At 39.8% G+C, this 21,838-nt stretch overlaps 1 protein-coding gene across 4 annotated transcripts in view; it reads left to right on the forward strand.

Moving 5' to 3' along the window:
* Positions 1-21,838, forward strand: part of FRMPD4 (FERM and PDZ domain containing 4) — a 531,872-nt gene that overhangs the window by 470,664 nt on the left and 39,370 nt on the right. For all 4 annotated transcript variants that reach the window (XM_027533896.1, XM_027533898.1, XM_027533895.1 and 1 more), the window contains exons 5-7: positions 8,857-8,902; positions 17,589-17,693; positions 20,215-20,322. In XM_027533896.1, the coding sequence (XP_027389697.1) occupies positions 8,857-8,902; positions 17,589-17,693; positions 20,215-20,322 (259 nt within the window). The remainder of the gene's footprint in view (positions 1-8,856; positions 8,903-17,588; positions 17,694-20,214; positions 20,323-21,838) is intronic.

Consider the following 21,838-nt stretch of genomic DNA (forward strand, 5'->3'; position numbering starts at 1 on the left):
GATACAATTTCATTAGAATGTTAGTTTTGATAATCACTGCATCATTTATATGGATTTTAACCCAATAGCCTAATATTCTTTGAAAGAAAAGCACAGCTTAAGCCTTTAACGCAATCTGTCAAATGTGAATTGAACTGTTCAAAGAATTCTGGTCTCTCCCTAGGTTTATATTCAAGTCATTGATTGTATGTAAGCTATTAATTCTAAACCTAAAATTATAATGTGCTTTAATCCTTTCTCTAGCAAGTTCAAATACATACCCCACAAGGTAACATCAATCGTGCCTTCAAAATTCTATTTTGTAGTGAAGCATTTTTAGTCCAAGACTCTGATTGGATCTTTTTCTTTCCCCTGAGTTTTTAGTTCTTTTCCCCACTACCCCAATCTCCAAAAGCCCATAGTTAATGTTACAATTGTGCTAGCCCCACGCCCAACAATTAGAGCCTCCTTTTCCACATTTCCACTTATGTTTGTAGGACAGATTTTTTTTTTAAAGTGTCCATTCCGAATATCCTGTGGAGTCATTAGATTGAATACTGAACCTTCCTTGATAAGGGAGCCATGTTCAATTTCAAATCCCTTTGACTCCTTTGGCTGTTTTTTAAAAAAATAGTTTGCAAACTCTTTATGGACAGATGATGTTTCAGTTTTCTGTCACCACCCAACAAATGAAATGGCTTAAGAAAATAGTTTCTTATCTCATGATGCTGTGGGTTGATGGGGCTCATTCACATGGTTCTCACTGTTGTCACTCCTGTGGCTTCAGTTCAGTCGACTGCTAGAGCAGGAGCTGGATAAAGACTTGTTTGGACTGGCTATCCAAGGTGGTTTTTTCACACCTGTGTTGTCACGTGGACTTAGACAGCCGACACCACTGTGTCTGACCAGGCCAGTTTCTGTCTCCCCACACTGCTTCTGCACAGGGCTAGCTTCCTCACAACATGGTGATGGCGGGGTTGCTGAGCTTCTCTGACAGCTGGCTTCTCACAGAGTGAACGTTCCAAGATACCCCTGTGGACACTGAGGGCTTCTGGGATTCTTCTAATCAAGGCCTGGAAGTCATGCACTGTCACTTCCATAATAGTCTATTTGTCAAAAGTACGTCACAGAACTAGTCCAGATTCAGTGGGAGAAGACTACACAAAGTTGTGTGAGTCCCCAAAAGCGTGGTTCATTGAGGACCGTCTTTGGAGCCTCCGTACAGATGGGAAAAGATAAACAGTGTGATTATGCAGTTGTTCATGGTGAACCCTTTAACATAGTACTTAATAAGAGTCTTTCCTTAAATTCTCTTCACTGTTGCTTCGGGTACCAAACTTGTTCTCATTTCAAACCTGTTGTTCAGTCACTAAGTCATGTCCAACTCTTCTACGACCCTATGTACTGTAGCCCGCCAGACTCCTCTGTCCTTGGGATTTCTCAGACAAGAATACTGGAAGTGAAGTTGCTTAGTTGTGTCCAACTCTTTGCAACCCCATGGACCATAGCCCACGAGACTCCTCTGTCCATGGGATTTTCCAGGCAATAGTACTGGAGTGGATTGCCATTTCCTTCTCCAGGGGATCTTCCCAACCCAGGGATTGAACCCGGGTCTCCAGCATTGTAGACAGACACTTTACTGTCTAAGCCACCCAACCCAGCGACTGCACCCGAGTCTCCTGCATTGGCAGCCAGATTCTTTACCACTGAGCCACCAGGGAAGCCCTCAGATCTGTTAGTATTTGCTTAGTATATTTCGGTGCTCTGATATTGGGTGCATATATTGGGTTGGCCAAAAAGTTCGCTTGGATTTTTCCATTACATCTTATGGAAAAACCCAAGAGAAGTTTTTGGCCAACCCAGTATGTTTATGATTATTATGCCTTCTTAATGAATCGATCCTGTTTATGATTATAGTGATTTTTTGTTACCTTTTTAGCCTTACAGCCTGTTCTGTCTGATATGAGTGTATTACTGCGCTGTTTTGGTTTCTGTTTACGTGGAATACCATTCTCCGTTCCTTTGCTTTGAGCCTCTGTGCGTCCTTAAAGCTGAAGTTCATCTCTTGCAGGCAGCGTATGGTTGTGTCAGCAATATCACCCCTCATTCAAGGAGAAAATGGTAGTGAGAGAGATTGTAGAATTGGTAGAAGGCAAGCCAGTGCTCCTGGACAAGTGAATTCTATGATTCATCCCCTCTGTCTTTGCTGCCCTGATAACTATGGTGGCTTCATTATGCCTGTTTCCTTTCTCCACATCCCTTGAACCTTAGTAATAAAATGACAAGTAATCCGGTTCTTCCTCTTTGCAGTTACTGAAGTAAAGGCAATGTGCAGCCACAGTGGGGAGAGTGTTGATGTTTCATGAAGTCCATGACAGATCACACTTAATGCGTTGACCCTGTTTGCATGCTTGATTGTTAGCTGTTTCCACCCTCTCCAGCTAATGGCTTCGGCACCTGTTAGGAACTGATACAGTGGGTAATTGCAGTCTCTGTTGAGAATGGTAGAAAGGTCAACTGGATGAAGCATTAAACCTCCATTTCAAATAGTCCTGTGGTGACTTTTCTGAAATGGAGGGACAGTGTTATTTCCTCCAGCTTTGCAGCAACTGACTGTATATTATGACTAGTCATCAGAAATCTCTGGGTTTTTTTTTCATATCTCCAGGTTCAGGTAAGAAGAGAAAATACTGGGTTAGCCATAAAGTTTGTTCAGATTTTTCCATAAGATGGTACAGATTAACCCAAACAAACTTTTCAGCCAACACCTAGGATTGAGATGTTCTTCTGAGAAAAGCATCATTGGAGAAATACTGTTTATCTGTTCTTCTTTCCATAAAGAGTGACTATCCACCAGCAGAGAGTTTAAGGACTGAGATGCACTAGCTAGCTGAAAAGGATATTTTTCTATCTTCTTTGAAAAACTCTGAAGTTCAACAAGAAGAAAGACTTATGTGTACTTAGAAGTGAGAGTTCAAACACCATTTCACTGTGCCTTACCACCTTTCTTTCCGAATAAAAATACTGCCTATCAGTCTTTTGAATTATGTTAAGATGTGATTTTACAGTTCACAAAATCTTTCATATATTGCCCTAAATTACCTCTTTATTTTTCCTTTTAAAAGCCTAACTTTTCAGCCTTCATGAATTGATTCCTGACTTCTACTGGAGAAGTTGAAAATCATATTGTTCACTTGTTTACACCCTTTAAAAAAAAAAAAAAAGACTCCTCCTGAATTTTGACATGGAATATATTCTTTATATTTTAGTTTGTTTTGCTTTTGCTTCATTTTATTCTGTTTTCCCAATCTTTGAGGAAATCTCATTGCTCTTCACACATAAATTCGTGTTGATCTCTGTATTAGTTAAGGAAATCTGTTTATTCGGTCTATGAGGGAAATATACAATAGTGCACGCCAATGTGATTATATACTGCAGTATTAAGATCATGGAAATATCAAGTGGGAAAGTCAAAGAAAGGTGTCCAGCTATTCTGCTCTAAGAGAAAGCAAACAAAAAGTTTAGCTTCATTTTTGAAAGGGATTTTAATACCAAAAACCTCATTAGAATCTGAGATTCTTCACTTACTGCAACAGAATCCCATCCAGTGAAATTTTAAAATGGGTTGTGATGCTAAAGAATGACGTGTAATCACTGACGTTGGGTGTCCCAAACATGTTTCAAGGGATTTTCCATCAAAAAAAAATCTAAGAAAAGACTTTTGTTAAAAGAATGAAAAGAGAGGAATAAAACGGAAATTTTGTAGGAGTGTTTTAGGGTAGATTAGACTATATTTTCCTATGCAGGTCAGCACTGTGATATAGGGATTAAAGTGGTGTTTTTCACAAATTCAATCATTTAAAAAATATTGGCACTCTAATTTGAAATTAATCTTTAAGAGTAGAAAATTTGCTTGGCATTCAGTATGAAATTGTACTTCTCTAAATGTGCTCCTAACTGGATTTGTTTCAAGTCCCTAGCTGTTTTAAGCCTTCATAAAAAGAAGTTATCTGATTACTTGAATGAGCCATTTTTCATTCCAAATTCTAATTTGTCTGTTGTGGCTATTTTTATACGGCTTTGATCTTCTTTATTTTCTCCTAGGATCTTAGGGTTAGGAATTCTAAGGAATTCAAAACATTATGGAGTTCTTGTCTGGCAGATTATAATTAAATAATTATAGGTGAGAGAAAACAGACTAAAAACACATCCCTAGTTCTAATGATAAATAACATATTGGAATATTTTATTTCAATTGAGACAGCATCATTTACTCATTAAGTGGTAAAATTAAAATCAATATAGGATATGTTTCAGATGAGTAAAAGGGAATTACTATAGACACAGAATTTAAATGCTGTAAATATAATAGACATATTTTAGAAAACGGTTTCCATTTTCAAATTAATAATGTATACTGAGCAGTGCTTCTTTCTGACATGCTTGACAGGAAAATATTCTGTGTAAGGTGAAGTCATACATGGACACTACCTTTGAGACACTTACAGATTAATTGGTTGTGAATCTTTCTTTGTTGGTATTGCAGACAGAATCTTAGATGGCCCCATGGATGATCCCTGTCTCTCAATGTTCTCAATTTTGTGTATTTCCCTCTCTTTTAATGTGGGTTGGACCTGTGATTTGCTTCTTGCCAAAAAAAATGTGGCAAAGGTGCTGGAATTTCACATCTGTGATTCTGTTACATAAAATTATACCTTCCATTTTGCCAAAGGATTCTGTCTCCTTTTCCTTTGCTGATTTGATGAAGCAAGTTGCCATGTTGAGAAGGTCCATGTAACAAGGACCTAACGGTGACTTATAGCCAACTGCCAGCAGGAATTGAGGCCCTTGGTCCAACAATCCCAAAAGAAACTATTTAATCCTGCCAAAAACTGTAAAAAGTCTACCTGGAATTGGATCTTTCCCAATGGAGCTTTCAGATGAGACCTTAGCCCTGGGCAGCACTTGATGGCAGTCTCATCAGAGAACTTGGATAAGATGACCAAGTTAATTCATACTCATATGTCTGACTCATAGAAACTGTAAGATAATAAATGTGTGTTGTTTTAAGCTGCTAAGTGTATGGTAAGTTGTTATGCAGCACAAGATAACTACTGAAGCTGGCTTCTGTGATAGGACAGAATACTGATCCACATCATAATGCCCAGATCCTGTGGCTCTGCAGAAGTGATTCAGTTAAGGTTGGAGCAGTTTTTCCTGAATTATCCAGGTGGACCCAGTGTAATCACAAAGGCCCTTATAGGTGAATGAATAAGGCAGGAGACTCAAGGAGAAACTGGAAGATGCTACATTGCTGTTTTTGAAAATGGAGGAAGAGGCCACGAATCAAAGAATATAGGAAGCCTCTAGAATCTGGAAAAGCTTCCAGAATGAATGCAGCCCTATTAACACCTTGATTTTAGTCTAGTGAGGCCCATTTCAGACTTTTGACCTCCAGACTTGTAAGATAACCAATTTGTGCTGTTTTAAGCCACTAATTTATTACAGCAGCAATAGGAAGCTAATGCAGTCTATGCTTATTCTGTTAGCATCTAACATGAATAATGAGTCCTTCCCCAGGGGTTTGTCTGCTCCTAACAGACTGTACTGGAGCTGTGAATATTTTTTTCTTTTTCTGGAAATGAACAAATTACAAATACTGTGCCAGTGAGCATTGCTCTAGGGAAAATGAGCATCTTTTCCACAGCCTCGTGGGCCCATTCATTCTCCCCCACCCTACCACATCAGACCCCTCATTCTTGCACTTACCATTTTATTGTTTCTTCTTCAGATTTTAAGCACTCACTGTCTTAGTTAAGGACTGTTTGGATTCAAATAATCTGATCTATTCAAGTCAGTTTTAAATAAAGTAAACTTGGGAGTAAATGTAGCAGTTAGGTCTCAGGATAAAATTGTAAAGCAACTGTTCTTTTCCCTCTTTGCCTGTTCAGAACAGCTCTCTAGGGGCAGGTCTTCGTTCAAATCTCAGGCAGGTCCACAAATATATTAAGCATGTTCAGAAAATTTCTCCAGTCATTTGAATACTTATAATCACGACAGCTCTTACTCTGTCATCAATATGTTCATTTGTCACATGATAGTCAAAACTGCCAATGCCACAAAATTTCTCCCTTGCCCCTATTTCCAACCTGAGAAGCCTGCACTGTGTTAAGGGGCATTCCCCAAGATTCTTCTCCAGCTTTGGCACCTTCCACATTGAAATGAGGACAGGACAGTGAGGTAAAAAGGAGGAAATTCTCACTGTTTTGACACCAAGGTAATCCAGTATTGGCTTCTTCTATCCATGGAAGATCATAACGGTTGACTTATGGGTACCTGTGCAGATTTCTAGAATGTTTCTCTGTTGGGTTGTTCCAACTGCACGTCCCTTGAATCAGATAGTACCCAGTGACTGGCTGTGTCCAACACTCCTTAGCTTCTACATCTTTCCAATAAGGCCCTCTTGCCCTGGAAGAAGCTCAGTTGAGCACTGCCTTTATTAAATGACCCCAGGGCACCATATCTACTGTGTCTTCCAGATATCATCACAGGAATTGCACACTTAGAGTCTGTCTCTGTGAAAGAGTAATAATCTTTCAAACATAGCCTCTGCTCTTTGGCCATGTGCTGCTTGCACTGACCTTTCCCTGTTACCTTTGTTTCAGTTAAGTCATGATTAATACCCCAAGATGAAAAAGGGTCCCAAACTCTGGTTTTACTCTCTCCTTTGAAAGTATGTAACACCCTGTTTTGGCACGTAGGGTTGACTGGCATCAGGCCTCAGCTGAACCTGCCTCAATCATAGTGGCATTCTCTAATATGTGAACACATGTGACTTCCATCTTTTTTTCATTCTAAAGGGACGCAAAGCACTATGGAGTTAATTCTTCTTGTCTGGCAGGTGATAATTAAGTACTTACCGATGAGTGAAACGAAAAATAAAAGCCAATTGCCAGAACTGACAACAGATATCATACTGAGATATTTGACTTCGGTCATTTTATTGATGTAAAATGATGAACAACCAGCCCTCAGGAATGGTGGGAACTAGGCCTGCTCAGGGGACCCTGGCATCTGTAACCTTTCCTCTTATTCAGTCATGATTGTGACTCAGCTTCCAGCTCTTTGTCTGTATCTCTTAGTTCTGATTCTGGAGAGAGGACATCCAGTGGCCTCATTCCAACACTTGGGTCCAATCAACTGTGCCCCCAGGATATGTTCTGAGCCCATTGCCTACTGCTGAGGGCTCTGGGGACAGCCTTGGGTAGAGCAGGCCAGGCAGGACCAACAGGCACACACCATGGCTACCACACTCTGACTCTTCCTGCCACATCGTTCCATGACACTCGGCCCCCACATCACATGCCCACCCTCCTAGAGATAGATGCCCACCTTGCCTCCAGTGTTTCACATCCATGTGTCCCCTGACTGGGAACGTCCTCATCCACTTTCCCTCAGAGGCTAGTGGGAGGATTTCTTTGGGATATGAACCAGAGTGGAATGGCTCGGTCCTAGTGCTGTGAGGCTGAAGTTTGTCTAGGTGTGCCAGACTCTCCCCAGAACTGCTCCACGAGGCTCCATGGCCACCAGCCATGCACTGTCATTTGTCTCATTCACCAAATTCTCTTTTGATTACACTGTTGCTCTATTATTCCATCTAATGGGAACACGGTCTTGCCACTCTAGTTAGTGGGGCTTTCTGTCAACCCTTGGCAACTAGGAATTGATGGGATCATCCAGGCCTCTCCCACCATCAGCATCATCCTAAATGTTCTGATTCTTCATCCAGTTCTTGAGTTCTAGTCCTCTTTTTCCTCCCCATTGATTTCTCTTCTTCCCCACCCACACTCCCTCCATCAGGGCCCAGCCGCCACTGCTCCTGTGCAAATCACATGGTCTTCTCCAGGCAATGGGCTTATAGTGAGGGGTTGAAGAGTACTTAATGCTAGAAATGCAATTTGTCGTAACTTCTCTAAAGGAACAGCACCACAATAGATCCTGTTTCTCTTGAATCATTTGGGCAGGACGTCACAAAAGCAGGTAATTAATTACCACCTAAACTATAGAAAAAGTCAGCCCCTTCTCAACAAAATGGCAACTGACCTTTCTCCTACTGAGTATAAAAAAGGAACAAAGGGAGGAAGAAAAACTATTGCAACCTATAATAAGATTTTTCCTCAAGGGGTCAAGTTATTTGAAAGGTTTGGGTTACTTGGGGGAAATTAAATAAACCATGACATTGTATTCCGTTGTCCTGCTCTTGGCTACGCAGTGTTCACTATGGTGAACAATATTTCCCAACGAGTGCCCTTCTGAAATGTTTATCGGCTCAAGATCCTAGGCATTGTTAACTTGGCCTTAGAAAGCCACACAGCCTGGGAAGTCACATTTGCTGGGATCCTGTTTTTACATAAGAAACCTACAATGACATTTTTCTTTTCCTGATGCTGACCCTAAGAAGATAATGATGTTCAGTGAATTGATAGCATTTTAAAAAATCTACCCCCTTCCAGAAAATTGCACAGACATTTTAAGCAGCTAAAGGAAAGTCGGAAGGGGAGAATCAATTTTGAGAGACTCAGTCGATGCTTTTAAAATCCGACCTTCCTTCAGCGAGTTTTATTTTAGGGCCCTGCTGTTCAGTGTTGCAGATTATATCACCCAATATAAATCGAACAGGAGGCTTTCCACTGGGTAAACATTTGATTCTGGTTTTCTCTGTGGTCTGAAAGCTCACTTCTGAGCCTTTTGAATCTCTGCCCTGGGAGTCCAAGGAACATGCGCCAACATCACACATTTTGTTTCAAAAGAGCACCATCACTGGTAGAGCCCAGGCTCTGTGCATGTCATAAATACTTTTTTTCCTCTCTCTTACAGAAGCTGCAAAGAGTCGATACTCCTCACTGTTATTCAACCTTACCCTGTAAGTGTCCTGTGAGTAAAAGTGCCTGTGTGTGTTCTCAGATTTCCAGTCTCCTCCTCCCACTCCACTCCAGGGAATAACAGCAGAGAGAAATAGCATGCATTCATAGTACCAGTTCCAAAATCTTGATTATATGTATTTTGTACTCTATGATAGAAACCCTTCATTGGAGAGAAAAGAAAGTGATGCATTTCCCAAATATCTTGGAAATCAGCTTTTCAGTCCTATGTGCCTCTCACATCTGGAAACGACACAAAACTCAAGAATTTCCTTGTGATTCTTTTAAGTTTCCAGGTTATGAATCACAAGTCTAAAGGGAATATCTAATTGTAAGAAGTTAAAGCATGATTATTTTCCTTATCCCCATCTAAGTAATTTGGTGGGACTTTAAAGTTGAGAAATAACTGCAATATGCTGATTGCTGATATATGACCCTGGGAAGCAGATGATCAAGGTTGTGGGAGTAATTCCAGTGAGAAATAATTGTGATCTGAAGTAGAGTAATGATGGGAAGAGGTGGATGGATTTGAAAATATCTTGGACTTACACCTGATGGGCCTTAGTAAGTGGTTAGGACAAGTATGAAATTTAAAAAAGTATAAAATAATAAAGATATCATTCAAAACAACTATTTACAATAGCTAGGACATGAAAGCAACCTAGATGTCCATCGACAGGTGAGTGGATAAAGAAGCAGTGGTATATATACACAATGGAACATTACTCAGCCATATAAAGAAACACATTTGAGTCAGTTCTAATGAGGTGGATGAATATAGAGCCTATTATACAGAGTGAAGTAAGTCAGAAAGAGAAAAACAAATATTATATATTAACACATATATATGGTATCTAGCAATGGAGGCTCAGACAGAGAGAACAGACTGTGGACATGGGGTAGTGGGGAAGCAGAGGGTGGGATGAATGTGGAGAGTAGCATGGAAACACACACACTACCATATGTAAAATAGATGAGCCAGCGGGAATTTGCTGTATGACTCAGGGAGCTCAAACCAGGGCTCTGTGACAACCTAGAGGGGTGAGATGAGGTGGGAGGTGGGAGGGAGATTCAAGAGGGAGGGGATATATGTATACCTATAGCTGATTCAAATTGCTGTATGGCAGAAACCAACACAATCTTGTAAAGCAATTATCTTTCAATTAAAAATAAATAAACTTTTAAATATATACATAATTAATAACAAAGAATAATAATAATTTGGTGCAGATGTTGGACAGTTCAGTAGGTTGTCAGAAGGGTGGAGGATGATTAAAATTGTACTGCCTTGAGTTCCCATAATTTTTTTTAAAACAACTTTATCATGGTGTATTTGCATATCACAAACTTCATCCATTGTAAGTATATAATTCCGTGATCTTTATAAAGTTTATTGAGGTATGCAACTGTCACCACTACACCACTATCCAGTCTGAGAACACGTGTATCACCCCAACAGGATTCCTTATTCCCATTTACAGTGAATCCCTTTTCCTACCCTTAGTCCTGAGCAGCCACTGGTTAACTATTTATTTATTTCTATAGATTTGCCATTGCTTGTGAATTTCACACATGGGCAGTGAACTAAAAAATACCAAGTCCAATTCCTTCAGATTTTTTTCCCCAAATGTTTGTTGTGTGGCCTTCAGGTGAACAGCAGAAATTCCAACCTGCTTATACTTCTTTTTTCTTCCCCATAAAGATTTCTACATCAGTTCAAAGGCTCTGGTATTTGCCAGCCTCCATCTTCTGACAAAACTCTTCATCTCCCCTGTCATAAAATTTTCTTCCTAAGCACTATAGGCTAGGCATTTTAGGCAGGAAAAAATATGTACTCAGGTTTGTAGTAAGATCATAAGACATCAAGTTATGCCATGGGGGAACATTGCTACATATATTAAAAGCAATTTAATATTGAGTGTTACTTTTAGTACCAACTGTTTGACACAACTAGACACACACACACACAGACACAGACACACACTCTCACACACACACACACACACACTTGGATTTGAAATCTAAGGAGACAGTAGGATGTAAAAGCACCAAAGTTTGAGATCTAGCTCCCAACAGTATAACAGGTGACTCCCACAGCTGCTCCAATCCCAGTTTCCTCATCTATGTAAGGAGAGGGTCAGATGGCATCCCATCCAAGGGCCTTTCACATCCACTACCTCATGACCCGGTGATTCCTTCCTTAGAAAGTACAGCTCATCTGTCTTCAGATTATTTCATTTAAACCAGTAGTCACTCACACCTACTTCAGATATATCCACTCTTCTTCATTTCTCTGCAGTGAACAGATACATTTTGGTAAAGCCAATGTAAATGTCTGTCATATGGAAGTGATTGACCAACCAGAAATTCCTGGTAATACTTTGAGTTTACATTGTCTTTCCTGAATTCTCTCTCCCTACTTTATAACCCATTAGCAATGCAAGATCAAAACTATTGTACTCCAAACCAGGTTATTTTTCCAACATGGGATAGCACTTTACCCGGCACAGTAAGCCTAGAGGAGTTTTGCATAGTCTTATGGCTTTGCTTGCTGTTTTTGCCTTTTCAGTCTGCATGACTTGTTATTCATATCAATACTCATTACTATTCGTGAATCATGAAACTTACTTTTAACAGATAATCTGGAATTTTCTGGGAGTTCAGTTGGCTTCTGCTGTGCTGTATTAACATTCAGGAGTGTTGCTTGTTCTTACGGACAGCGGTTGCACCTTTCAGAGTCACTCGCTCCTGGCCAGTTATTGTAGATGCATGCTCAACTTTGACTTTCCTCTGACCAACCCTCCTTCCTCCTGAAATGCTCCTCACATACTCTACCTGCCACCTCCTCAGCCTCACCAAATCTTTCTTACCTTTCAAGTCTCAGTACAGATTCTGCATGCTACCTCAGAGTTTCTCAACATCAGCATCGTTGGGCTGGAGAATTCTCTGTTGGGACATGTGTCTAGCAGCAGCCCTGACCTCTACCCACTGAATGCCAGTAGCATGCTGTCCCAAGTGGTCACAACCAAAAATATCCCTGGGGACCAAAATCACCCCTATTTGGGAACCAATGTGTCACCTAAAGCCTTCTCTTTTTGATTCAGTCCAAAGTGGCTTTTTCCTCCTCTGAACCGAAAGAATTGAAACCTTAACGTTACTTAAATAGATACATCAAATGAAGAGAGGAGTGCAAATGAGAAAAGAGACTGCAGATTTTTACTTTTATTTTTGTGTTTGGATTTTCCTGCAAGCAAATGGCTTTTAAAACAAAAAACAGATTTTATGTATTTCCTAAACATTTTCTTGGCAACCAAAATTGACAGAAATGAAGGACCCACTAGACCAAAAGAAAGTCAATTAATTCTGCTTTTATTACAGACAAGAGAAATTAGCATTTCAATTTCTTTGCAACTTATTGGTCAGCAGTTTTTATGTTGTATTTCTTCTGCATAATAAGATCCAGTCAAGACAGAGAGCCAGTGTTTACACCTTTTGGCACACACCATGTGTTCCCAGGGCACCCCAACATGACCCAGCCATAGCAATCAACCTCCAATGAGGCTCAGGTCAATGGGGTCTGGGAGAAAACTCAGGATTCCCAAAATTCTTTGATGAGAAATAATTCTTAATGGGTTTTGCCTTCTTATTCTAAGTATTATGGAGGCCTCAGTAGCCACCATTTTTACCTTATTTCTTAGAGAAAAATCATGGAAGAGCAGAAGGAAATGCAGAAGCAGAAAAATATGTGCTGGCAATACTTTTCTTCAAAGACAACCAGAGTAAACCTTTTGCCTTATTTACTTTCAGTCTATCAGTTCAGTTCAGTAGCTCAGTCGTGTCCGACTCTTTGCGACCCTATGAATTGCAGTTGATATTATATGTACGTTTTTATTCTGCTTCGTTTACTTAGTATATCAAGCATTTTCCTGTGTCATCAAGGTTTCTATATAAGCACGATATATAGTCTGTAAAACACTACATTGAACCAAGATCCTTAACCAGCATCCATCATTAGGCCCACTGTCTCTCATATGTTTCTATTATAAATAAATCCGCAAAGAACATCTTTGTGTGTAAATCTTTATCTGTATTTAGTAACATTTCTTCAGGACTGAATTTTAGAAGAGGAATATTTGGGTTACTTGTGGATTTTATTTGTTTTCTTCTGACATACCATCTTATTCCTTTATACTGTTACCATTTTTAATTCCAGATCTTTCTTGGCCAGCTGCTCCCTTCTTTCCTTTCCATAGTTCCCAAGTCTAGAACTTTCAGAGCATCCCAATCCAACATTACCTGAGACAGTGAGTATTTAAACAGTCTCTGTAATCTCCCCTCACATAACCCCAGATCATTTGGATTGGACTAAGTTACTCTCATTTCTAGCATCCCTATGCTACCATGTTTCACCTTCCCTCTAGGCCAAAGAGCTGAGAGATCTACTTGTCTGCCTCTCACTTCCTGTCTACCTTCCACTGTGTTCCACATGCCTGAGCGAGGCTACACACCTCCTCATGGAAGCTCCTCTGTAGTAGATGCTATCAGGACCCAGAACATATCCCCTTGGCATGTGAGCATGCTGGCCCAATTTCCAACTGAAAGCACCAGGGATTCTTTGCCTGTGGGCCCTTTCACCACAGGGCCATGCTTCTGGAGCAGGCCAGTGTGCTCTATGAGCACTCCACTAGGAATTCTCACTCCCAGAAGAGCAGCCACCTCTCATCACTGATTAACAGGAGCTGGTAGATAAATACCCCAGTTCCCTCTTTCTTCAGTCAACTTCGAGGCATGTAACCTGCCTTGTTTCTCAGACCTTCCCAGCATGGTTCAACTCCAGTTGCTGACCGTGGTGCCTGACTAAACAATGAATGCTTAGTTGGCTTCCTCACCTTCCCCTGCTCACCTGCCCATGCTTCCTAGGAGCATCTCCCAAATCAGCTATCATCTTATGAATTCTGGTCCTAGGGTCTGCTTGGAAGAACTCCAGTCACCCAGTGATAACTGTAAGCTAGTTAATCTTCACTATACAAGTAGTACTTTAGAGCTACAGGAATGCAAGTTCAAGACCTTACATTTCAGCTTCAGAAAATTTATCTTATGTAATTTTATTTCAAACTAAGTCCTAGTGACTTAGAACATCTAAGAACATCGGAAGAATGTCAGCTATCTATCATGGCCATCTTTGCAACAGGGAATTTGAAAAGATGTGCAGGGGTTGATTAGAGGCCTTTTAATTGTAAAATTAATTAACAGCAGGAAAATCTGATTATTCTAAATAGTAATTATTTGTCATTTCCACCACAGGATATGAAGTGCTTTTGATCAGCACCTCCTGGTCAGCATGTTGCCAGGAATTAATTCATCAGGTTTTTGGGTGGTGCACATTGTATATTTTTTAGCCAGAGAGAAACACCTCAGTTAAAACTGTAGTCATGACTAGTTTACATACCTCATGTACCAGAAGTAACTCTAGTCAGTGGAAGAAATCATTACTTTATTGATTCACATTCAATAACCTTCAGACTTGAAGAGCTTATGTTTTTATTGTCAAAAAGTAATTTTTAGAATGTGTATCTGTTATATGAAATTGTCACAAATCCAGAACAACAACAAAATGCAACTTGTGTAGATTCTTGGTCTTTTATCCCAAGTCTATTGACTTCAAAATACGTATAAAGTAACATTTACCTTGGCTATCTAGTTTCTTTTCTGGTTTTCCTAAGTTACCAGGATTGTTATTAGGGCATGGGAAACTTTGGGTTGGCCAAAAAGTTCGTTCAATATTTTTCATAAGCTGTTATGGAAAACCCAATCAAACTTTTTGGCCAACCCAATAAATTCACGAATGGATCTCCAAGAGGTAGGCATGCATTAGCTATGAAACAACCTTCCCCTTCTTGACCAATTCTGCTCTAAGGGGCCACTTTTAAGGGCAATAACCTTATGTACTTCCATGGGACCATCACTGCATTCTAAGATTATGCAGCAAATGAGATGCATGGAAAACTACATTCTGTTAAATATACTTTTAATTGAGGCAAGGAATTATGTAGAACATTTTAGAAAAATGAGGTAAAATATTACATTTAGAAATTCAGATATATAGTGGAATAAACCTCAGCATCTGGCGCATGGAACACATGTGAAATACATCATTCCCAAACACTGCTGAGAAAGTGGGGTGTTCCCACATTCAAATATCTCATCTAATTAGCAGTGCCTGTTCTGGGTAGCTTTATTACAGCCGCTTCACTGGAGCTAAACACATTGTGCCAGTGTAAATATCCCCTGCTTAAAATCATTACCGGAAAATAATGTTTTCCCTTTAGCTAAAAAATGGCATATCAAAACTAAATGAACTCACTACTATATGATTTGTTCATTCATTATGACTAAGCTTGGCCTGTAATTATGGTACCAAAGAGAACACCTCTGTACCACGACTTCAGCTTTGCAGTAGGACTTTTAAGTCACATTGAGTATGCTGAAAGCTATTCTTTTTAGGAGCAGCCATTCAGAGATTATTTTGCAGGGTGGCAGGTGTGTTTCACTTCGTTTTGTTTTTAAAGGGCAGCCATTCCCTTTAACATCTTGCATAAATGGGGGAATTGAAATTCTGGAGGCCAAACCATCCATCCATACTGCCCTTAAGACACAAGGGAACTTTTGAAATAACAGAATTTTCTCAGCATTAAGGCAGACTCCACCCAGGAATGCACATACACATTTTATAATGAGTTTTTCCAACAATGATTTTGTTTTATTATCACAAAAAAAGCACATAACATAAATCTTCCACATTTGAGTGTACAGTTCTGTGGCATCGAGTACATTCACAATCTTGCGCACCCATTGACACTCTGGAATTCAGGGCATTTTCATCATTCCAGAAGGAAACCCCATAGCCATTAAACAGTCACTCCTCATTCTCCCCACCCTATCAGCCTCTGGCAACCACTAATCTGCTTTCTGTCTCTGGATTTTCTTATTCTGGATATTTCCTGTAAGTGGAATCAAATCATAAAATATGTGGTATTTTGTGTCTGGTTTCTTTCACTTACCACGATGTTTTCAAGGTTCATCCATGTTGTAGCATGTATCAGAACTTCATGCTTTTTGTAGCTGAATAGTATTCCATTGTATGGATGTTGTTGTTTCCTTGCTAAGTTGTGTCCAACTCTTTGCAACCCCATGGACTGTTGCCTGCCAGGCTCCTCTGTCCATGGGATTTCCCATGCAAGATTACTCAGTGGGTTGCCATTTCCTCCTTCAGGGGATCTTCCTAAGTCTGCTGCATTGGTAGTCGAATTCTTTACCACTTAGCCCCAGGGAAGCCCATTGTATGGATAGACCACACCTAACTTATCCATTCCAACATATTGTTTTTAAATTGATCTCAAGTATACTTGTGTTTGAAAAAGATGGAAATATTTTTTTTTCATTTTATTTGAAATTCAAAATATGGGATACTCTTAACTGGCTTTCATGCTTTGAGATGATTGCAGTACACAGGAGGTTGAGCCTCCGTTGATTCTAGAGTTAATTGCTAGAATTCTGTACACAACATCCTCAGTCTCTTAGAACTGTATAGTATGAAGAACGTTAGATTGAACCACGTGGTATATCCAGTATTTGCAATTGTAGGATTTTAAAATTGCAATTGTATGATTCAGGCTAACTATTTACCTCTATATTAGATTCAATAGAGAATGCAGAATAAACAGGTGGTACTTGCAACATGGTAGACACCTACCATGTGAATTCCCTTCCCCTTGGGCTTCATGAAAACTGTGCAAAGAGGCTACTTTTCAGATGAAGTCCATTTCCCAAGATCATATCCTCTGAGCAGGTTTTCTCATTGTCCTTTGCATTTCTGAGGGGAGACAACTGAATCTCTCAGCCCCTCTTTCCAACGAAAGACAAAGGGCCTATAAGGTGAGGCAGAACATGAAGTTGACTTTCTACTTTTTATAATTATTTTTTATTTATTTATTTTATTGAAGTATAATCGACTTACAATGTTGTGTTAGTAATTACTGCTGTAAAGCAAAGTGATTTAGTTGACTTTCAATCCTAAATCAAGGCCTCTTTGCTACCTTGCCCAGTAAGATTATAGGATCACAGGTTACCAACAAGAGGCTGAAGCTCAGGTTTTGGACTCATAAAGCGTGGCATCTTTCATATGTGTGTGTGTACCCTTTCCTGTTCACGGTCCCATATGCCCTTAATATGCCCTAAATAACAATGAGATTATCAGTTATTTTAGAACTATCGGTGGCTCTTCTCCACTGTGTTAAAATAGATTATTAATGATCAACTTGTTATAAACTGAACATGAGATTTGGCCACCCCCTCACCTTCTATTGATACATTGCCCTCAAAGCTCTGTATTGAAGGCAGGATTTACATACTTCCACAACTGTCATTTTAAAAGATCCTTGGAAATGTGCTCTGGAAGAACATGGCATATGCTGTTTATAGTTCTGGTCTGGTGGCTAAATCAAACTTATTACTTGATGAGCATGACAGGGTTTTGATTGCATCCATCATTCATATTTAGTCTTTGAATTGGGCATGTACCAAACCCTTTTGAGCAAAAATGTTAAATATCTAGGAAGATAAAGGTAGAAAACAACTCTTACCAGGTTGACCTTATGTTACCAATAATCAGATCTTTCTTTTTTCTAGTCTCCCAAATCAGCATTTATTAGCGCTGCAAAAAAGGCAAGATTAAAGTCCAATCCAGTCAAAGTACGGTTCTCCGAGGAGGTCATCATCAATGGCCAAGTGTCGGTGAGTTGACAGTCACCTACTGGTGACTCACAGAGAGCCAATTGCCCCACTGGAATGATCAGTTCAAAATCGGTTGTTGGCTTTCACAGGGTATTGAATCTCAAGATTGTAAAGGGATTGAGAGATCGCCAGGTTGTGCCTGCTGTGTTCCTCCTCCTTCTTCATTTTTTTAAAAAAGATCTATTTATTTTATTTTATTCTTTATTTTGTGTTTTGGCTGTGCTGGGTCTTCGTTGCAGCACATGAGCTTTCTCTAGTTGAGGTGTGAGGGCTTCTCATTGTGGTGGCTTCTTTAGGTGGGGAGCATGAGCTGTAGGCCAGAGGGCTTCAGGAGTCACAGACCATGGGCTCAGTAGTTGTGGCCCCTGGGCTTAATTGTTCCTCGGCATGCAGAATCTTCCTGAACCAAGGATTGAACCAGTGTCTCCTGTGTTGCAAGGCAGATTCCTTTTATTTTTTTTAATTGTGTAAGGTGGATTCTTAACCAAACCCAGAATACATAATAGTCCATTATTTCCTTGAATGTTTCTAGGCTTAGGGACCTCACTATTTTGCAAAGGAATTCATTTGATTTGAGATCTCTGACCTCGCCTCCTGTTGAGTAGACTATGCCCCTTTGAAACTTTCACGTACTTCTCCCCATTCTGCCAACTAAGCATTCTTCCATGTGACAGCCCTTTCTATATTCTGAGAAGGGTTTCCTCTAAGTTTTTCTTATCCAAAATAAAATGTCTCTATTCTTTCAAATAATCAAAAGGGAAAGAAGTTAAAATGATGGAAAAGTCTCCTGTATTCAACCAGGACTGAGGAAATACTGCTCAGACCTCCATCAATAAGTCTTGATAGGAATCATGGCTACTCAGGCACATAATTTATCTTCAAAATGAATAATGCAACTATCAATGGCATGCTTATTTTCAGTTTTCTCCCCAGAAATAGAGCCTAGTGTTTTTAGTTTTTAGAAAGCTACCCTCCAGGGCACTCATATTTTTTGGACCTTTGAAGTGCCAGCTTTTGGTGTTGAGGTTTTGTTGTTTAAGTAAACTCACAGGGATAAAATGGCATCCATGATATACTTGCTATGGGCCACAGACTCTTCCCTGAGGGTAGTCCTGGATGTGAATTTGAAGATATAAGCCTTCAGATCCTTGGCAAGGCACTCATGGTGCAAGTGTCTTCTTGCCAAAACTTGCTGCCCTGTGTCTGTTCTGCTTGGACATAGGATATAGGACAGCTCTGGGGGTCGATCATCTCCTTCATCCACCATGGACTAACCACAGGCTTGAACATGGCAGGGACATTCAGTCTCTTGTCTGCTGCTCAGCCTTGTTACTGGCTTCCTTTCCAGTCTCCTCTTCCTCTTCTGAGTCATTGTGTGGCCTTCCTTTTGGACATGGAGCCTCACTCATTCAATGAATAAGGCAGCAGGAAAGTCATGTGTGAAACCCACAGGAGTAGAGAGGAGGAGAGGGGAGTCAGAGAAAGAAACAGGAAGTGAAAGGCCAAAGCCTGTTTCAGGCATACCTGGAAACTGAATTCTCATGGACCAACTGATGGACGTTAGCAAATCTGTGGCCATCTGGTCTCCATTTCCTCATCTGTAACAAAAGGAACTTACGCTTTCATGATTGCTGGCTTTCCCTCCATTCCTAAGACTTCCTGACCAACCACATGTTTGTGGAACTTACCCATGTTGGCTTCTTATTCCGCATTTCATCCGTCCCTACTTCCAGTTAAAGAGAATTCAAAGAAACACATTTCTTTTGTTTACTTTTGTTTGTGTTTCAAGTATCCCTTTTGACTTATTTTTAAGTTATCTGTTTGTTACAGTGTTTTATTCTTTTAACACAGTAACCTGTTCCTCATATATCCCTTGGAGTTTAAGGAACATGCCACTCATTCATGTCTGACTTTTTGTGACCTCCAGGGGATCTTCCCTGCCCAGGGACCAAACCCAGGTCTCCAGCATTGCAGGCAGATTCTTTACCAGCTGACCCACCAGGGAAGCCCAAGGAACATGTCTAAGTAGCTTAAAAATCATTTCACAAAATTACTTTAAACTCGATGCTTATTAATGTTTATGATTTGCCATCATGACTCCTGCCAACAGGCATCACGTGAAACAATATCATTTCTGGTCCTGATTCTGCTCAAGACATGTTGCTATGCTAAAATCTGGCCTTGTGGTCCCAAACATTGTGCTTTAATTACAAAGGAATTATTTCTGTTATTGTGCTTTCCAGTGGGAAGCCTTGATTTAAATTAATTTAAAATAAAGCCTCATCTGATAGGAAAAGGTCTTTCAGTTGAATCAACTGAGTTATCTGTAGCTAGAGGAGAAGATTTTCGCTATAAACAACTGAACTCAGATACCACCAGAGGGATAGTTTGGTTGGCCTTAGAAAGTTTGATTTTTTTTTTTTTTATGTTGTGATTACAATAAATTGCTGCTTCTACAAGGGGCAGAATCCTAATTCGACTGACGTGTAACTCTTTTTTTGTTTGTTTGTTTGTTAAATAGGAAACTGTTAAGGATAATTCACTTCTTTTTATGCCAAATGTCCTGAAAGTCTATCTGGAAAATGGGCAAACCAAATCATTTCGCTTTGACTCCAGCACCTCCATAAAGGTAAGAGGACCCACTGAACTCTGTACCTGGAGACTACCAGGTATCACATGAAAGTCCCACTGTGAGTTTTGTGTGGGCAGCTTCATTTAGAATTATCTGTTTATATCTGAGATTGTCTTGGTTGTTTCCAAATACAGTAGTGTGTGAATACTTAAATACAGACCCAAACAAAAAATTTAAATGAAGAAGGTTCTGCTCTGTGTTGCAAACCAATATAATATGCTATCAGTCATGAAATACTAGGACTAGTCATTTTAATGCAACTGAAAATTAATTAAAATAGTGTGACTGTCACCAAGAAGCCTTGGCACCCTGCCCAAAGCCAGCATGATTTCTCAGCCATGTCAGCCACAGAGAAGATTAAGATGTTAGCTGTTAATTAAATGCCTGCTAGTTTAGTGTCCAGCAAAAATAAGGGATAGAATAATGTAAAGATAACATTTACTTTGAATTGCTGTAACCAATTTCATGAAAACGATACATAAAAAGGCAGAAGTGAGTCGTGCTTTTAGGGCAGGTGTGAAAAGAGGAGTCACAGAGCAATCCTCTTATTTCAGAACCATAGGTGAGTTCCCCCTAATGGGGATTATTACAAAGCGTATGGATTCTTTTCCCCTATGTTTCCTTCCTGGGGGAAAAAAGTGCATATTCACTATTTTATTGAGCAAAAGTGTGTTCAGAAATTGATTCCTCCCTAATGTTCCATCAGCCTAAATTAGGCTTTCTTCAAATGACACAATAAAAAAGATTTTATTGAGGTAAAAATAAAAAGTACCTAGTGATGAGCTGTATCATAATGTATCAAGAGAATATACACTTTGTATTGAAAATGTCTATCAATAGTCAGCCTCTAATTCTCATTATTTTTTTTTAATTAATCAGCATAGACCTTATGAGTGGAATCACTTCTGCCAAGGCCAACTTGCCGTGCGTTCTTATTGCTATGCTACCACAAGCAGCTTGTTCTGAATTGCTTTAAATAGGTAGTGATTTAGCAGGTAATAGAGCAGACAATATTAGATTGATGATGGAGCATTTAAATCACCCTTAAATCATTGCAGATGAAATATTAACTTCCTTTGTATAAGACTGCTAATTTTAAGTGGTGATGACTGAAAAAGTCCTTTTCCTTTTTTTCCTTCTCAAAATCAATTTATGGGGAGATGTAACTCCAATTATTGATCAAGTAACTTAGAGGTCAGCAAACTTTTCCTGGAAAGGACCACAGAGTGAATATTTTAAGCTCTGTGGGCCAGCTGTTCTCTGCTGCAACTACTTGACTCAGTTGTTGTGCCATGAAAGCAGCCAGAGACAGGTAGGTTCAGAAGGTCACTCAAAGGACTTACAGAATGCAGCCAATTGGTATACTCACAGTTACAGTTTATTACAGCGGAAGCCTACACATAAGAATCAACAAGGGGAGAAGGTGCCCAGGGCAGCAGAGAGCTTGCAGCCATACTCCCCCAATGAAGTTGTGCCAGCAATGCTTATTTCTCCCGGCACTGACCTATGACAA

Source organism: Bos indicus x Bos taurus, chromosome X (assembly GCF_003369695.1).
Source record: "Bos indicus x Bos taurus breed Angus x Brahman F1 hybrid chromosome X, Bos_hybrid_MaternalHap_v2.0, whole genome shotgun sequence".
NCBI lineage: Eukaryota > Metazoa > Chordata > Mammalia > Artiodactyla > Bovidae > Bos > Bos indicus x Bos taurus.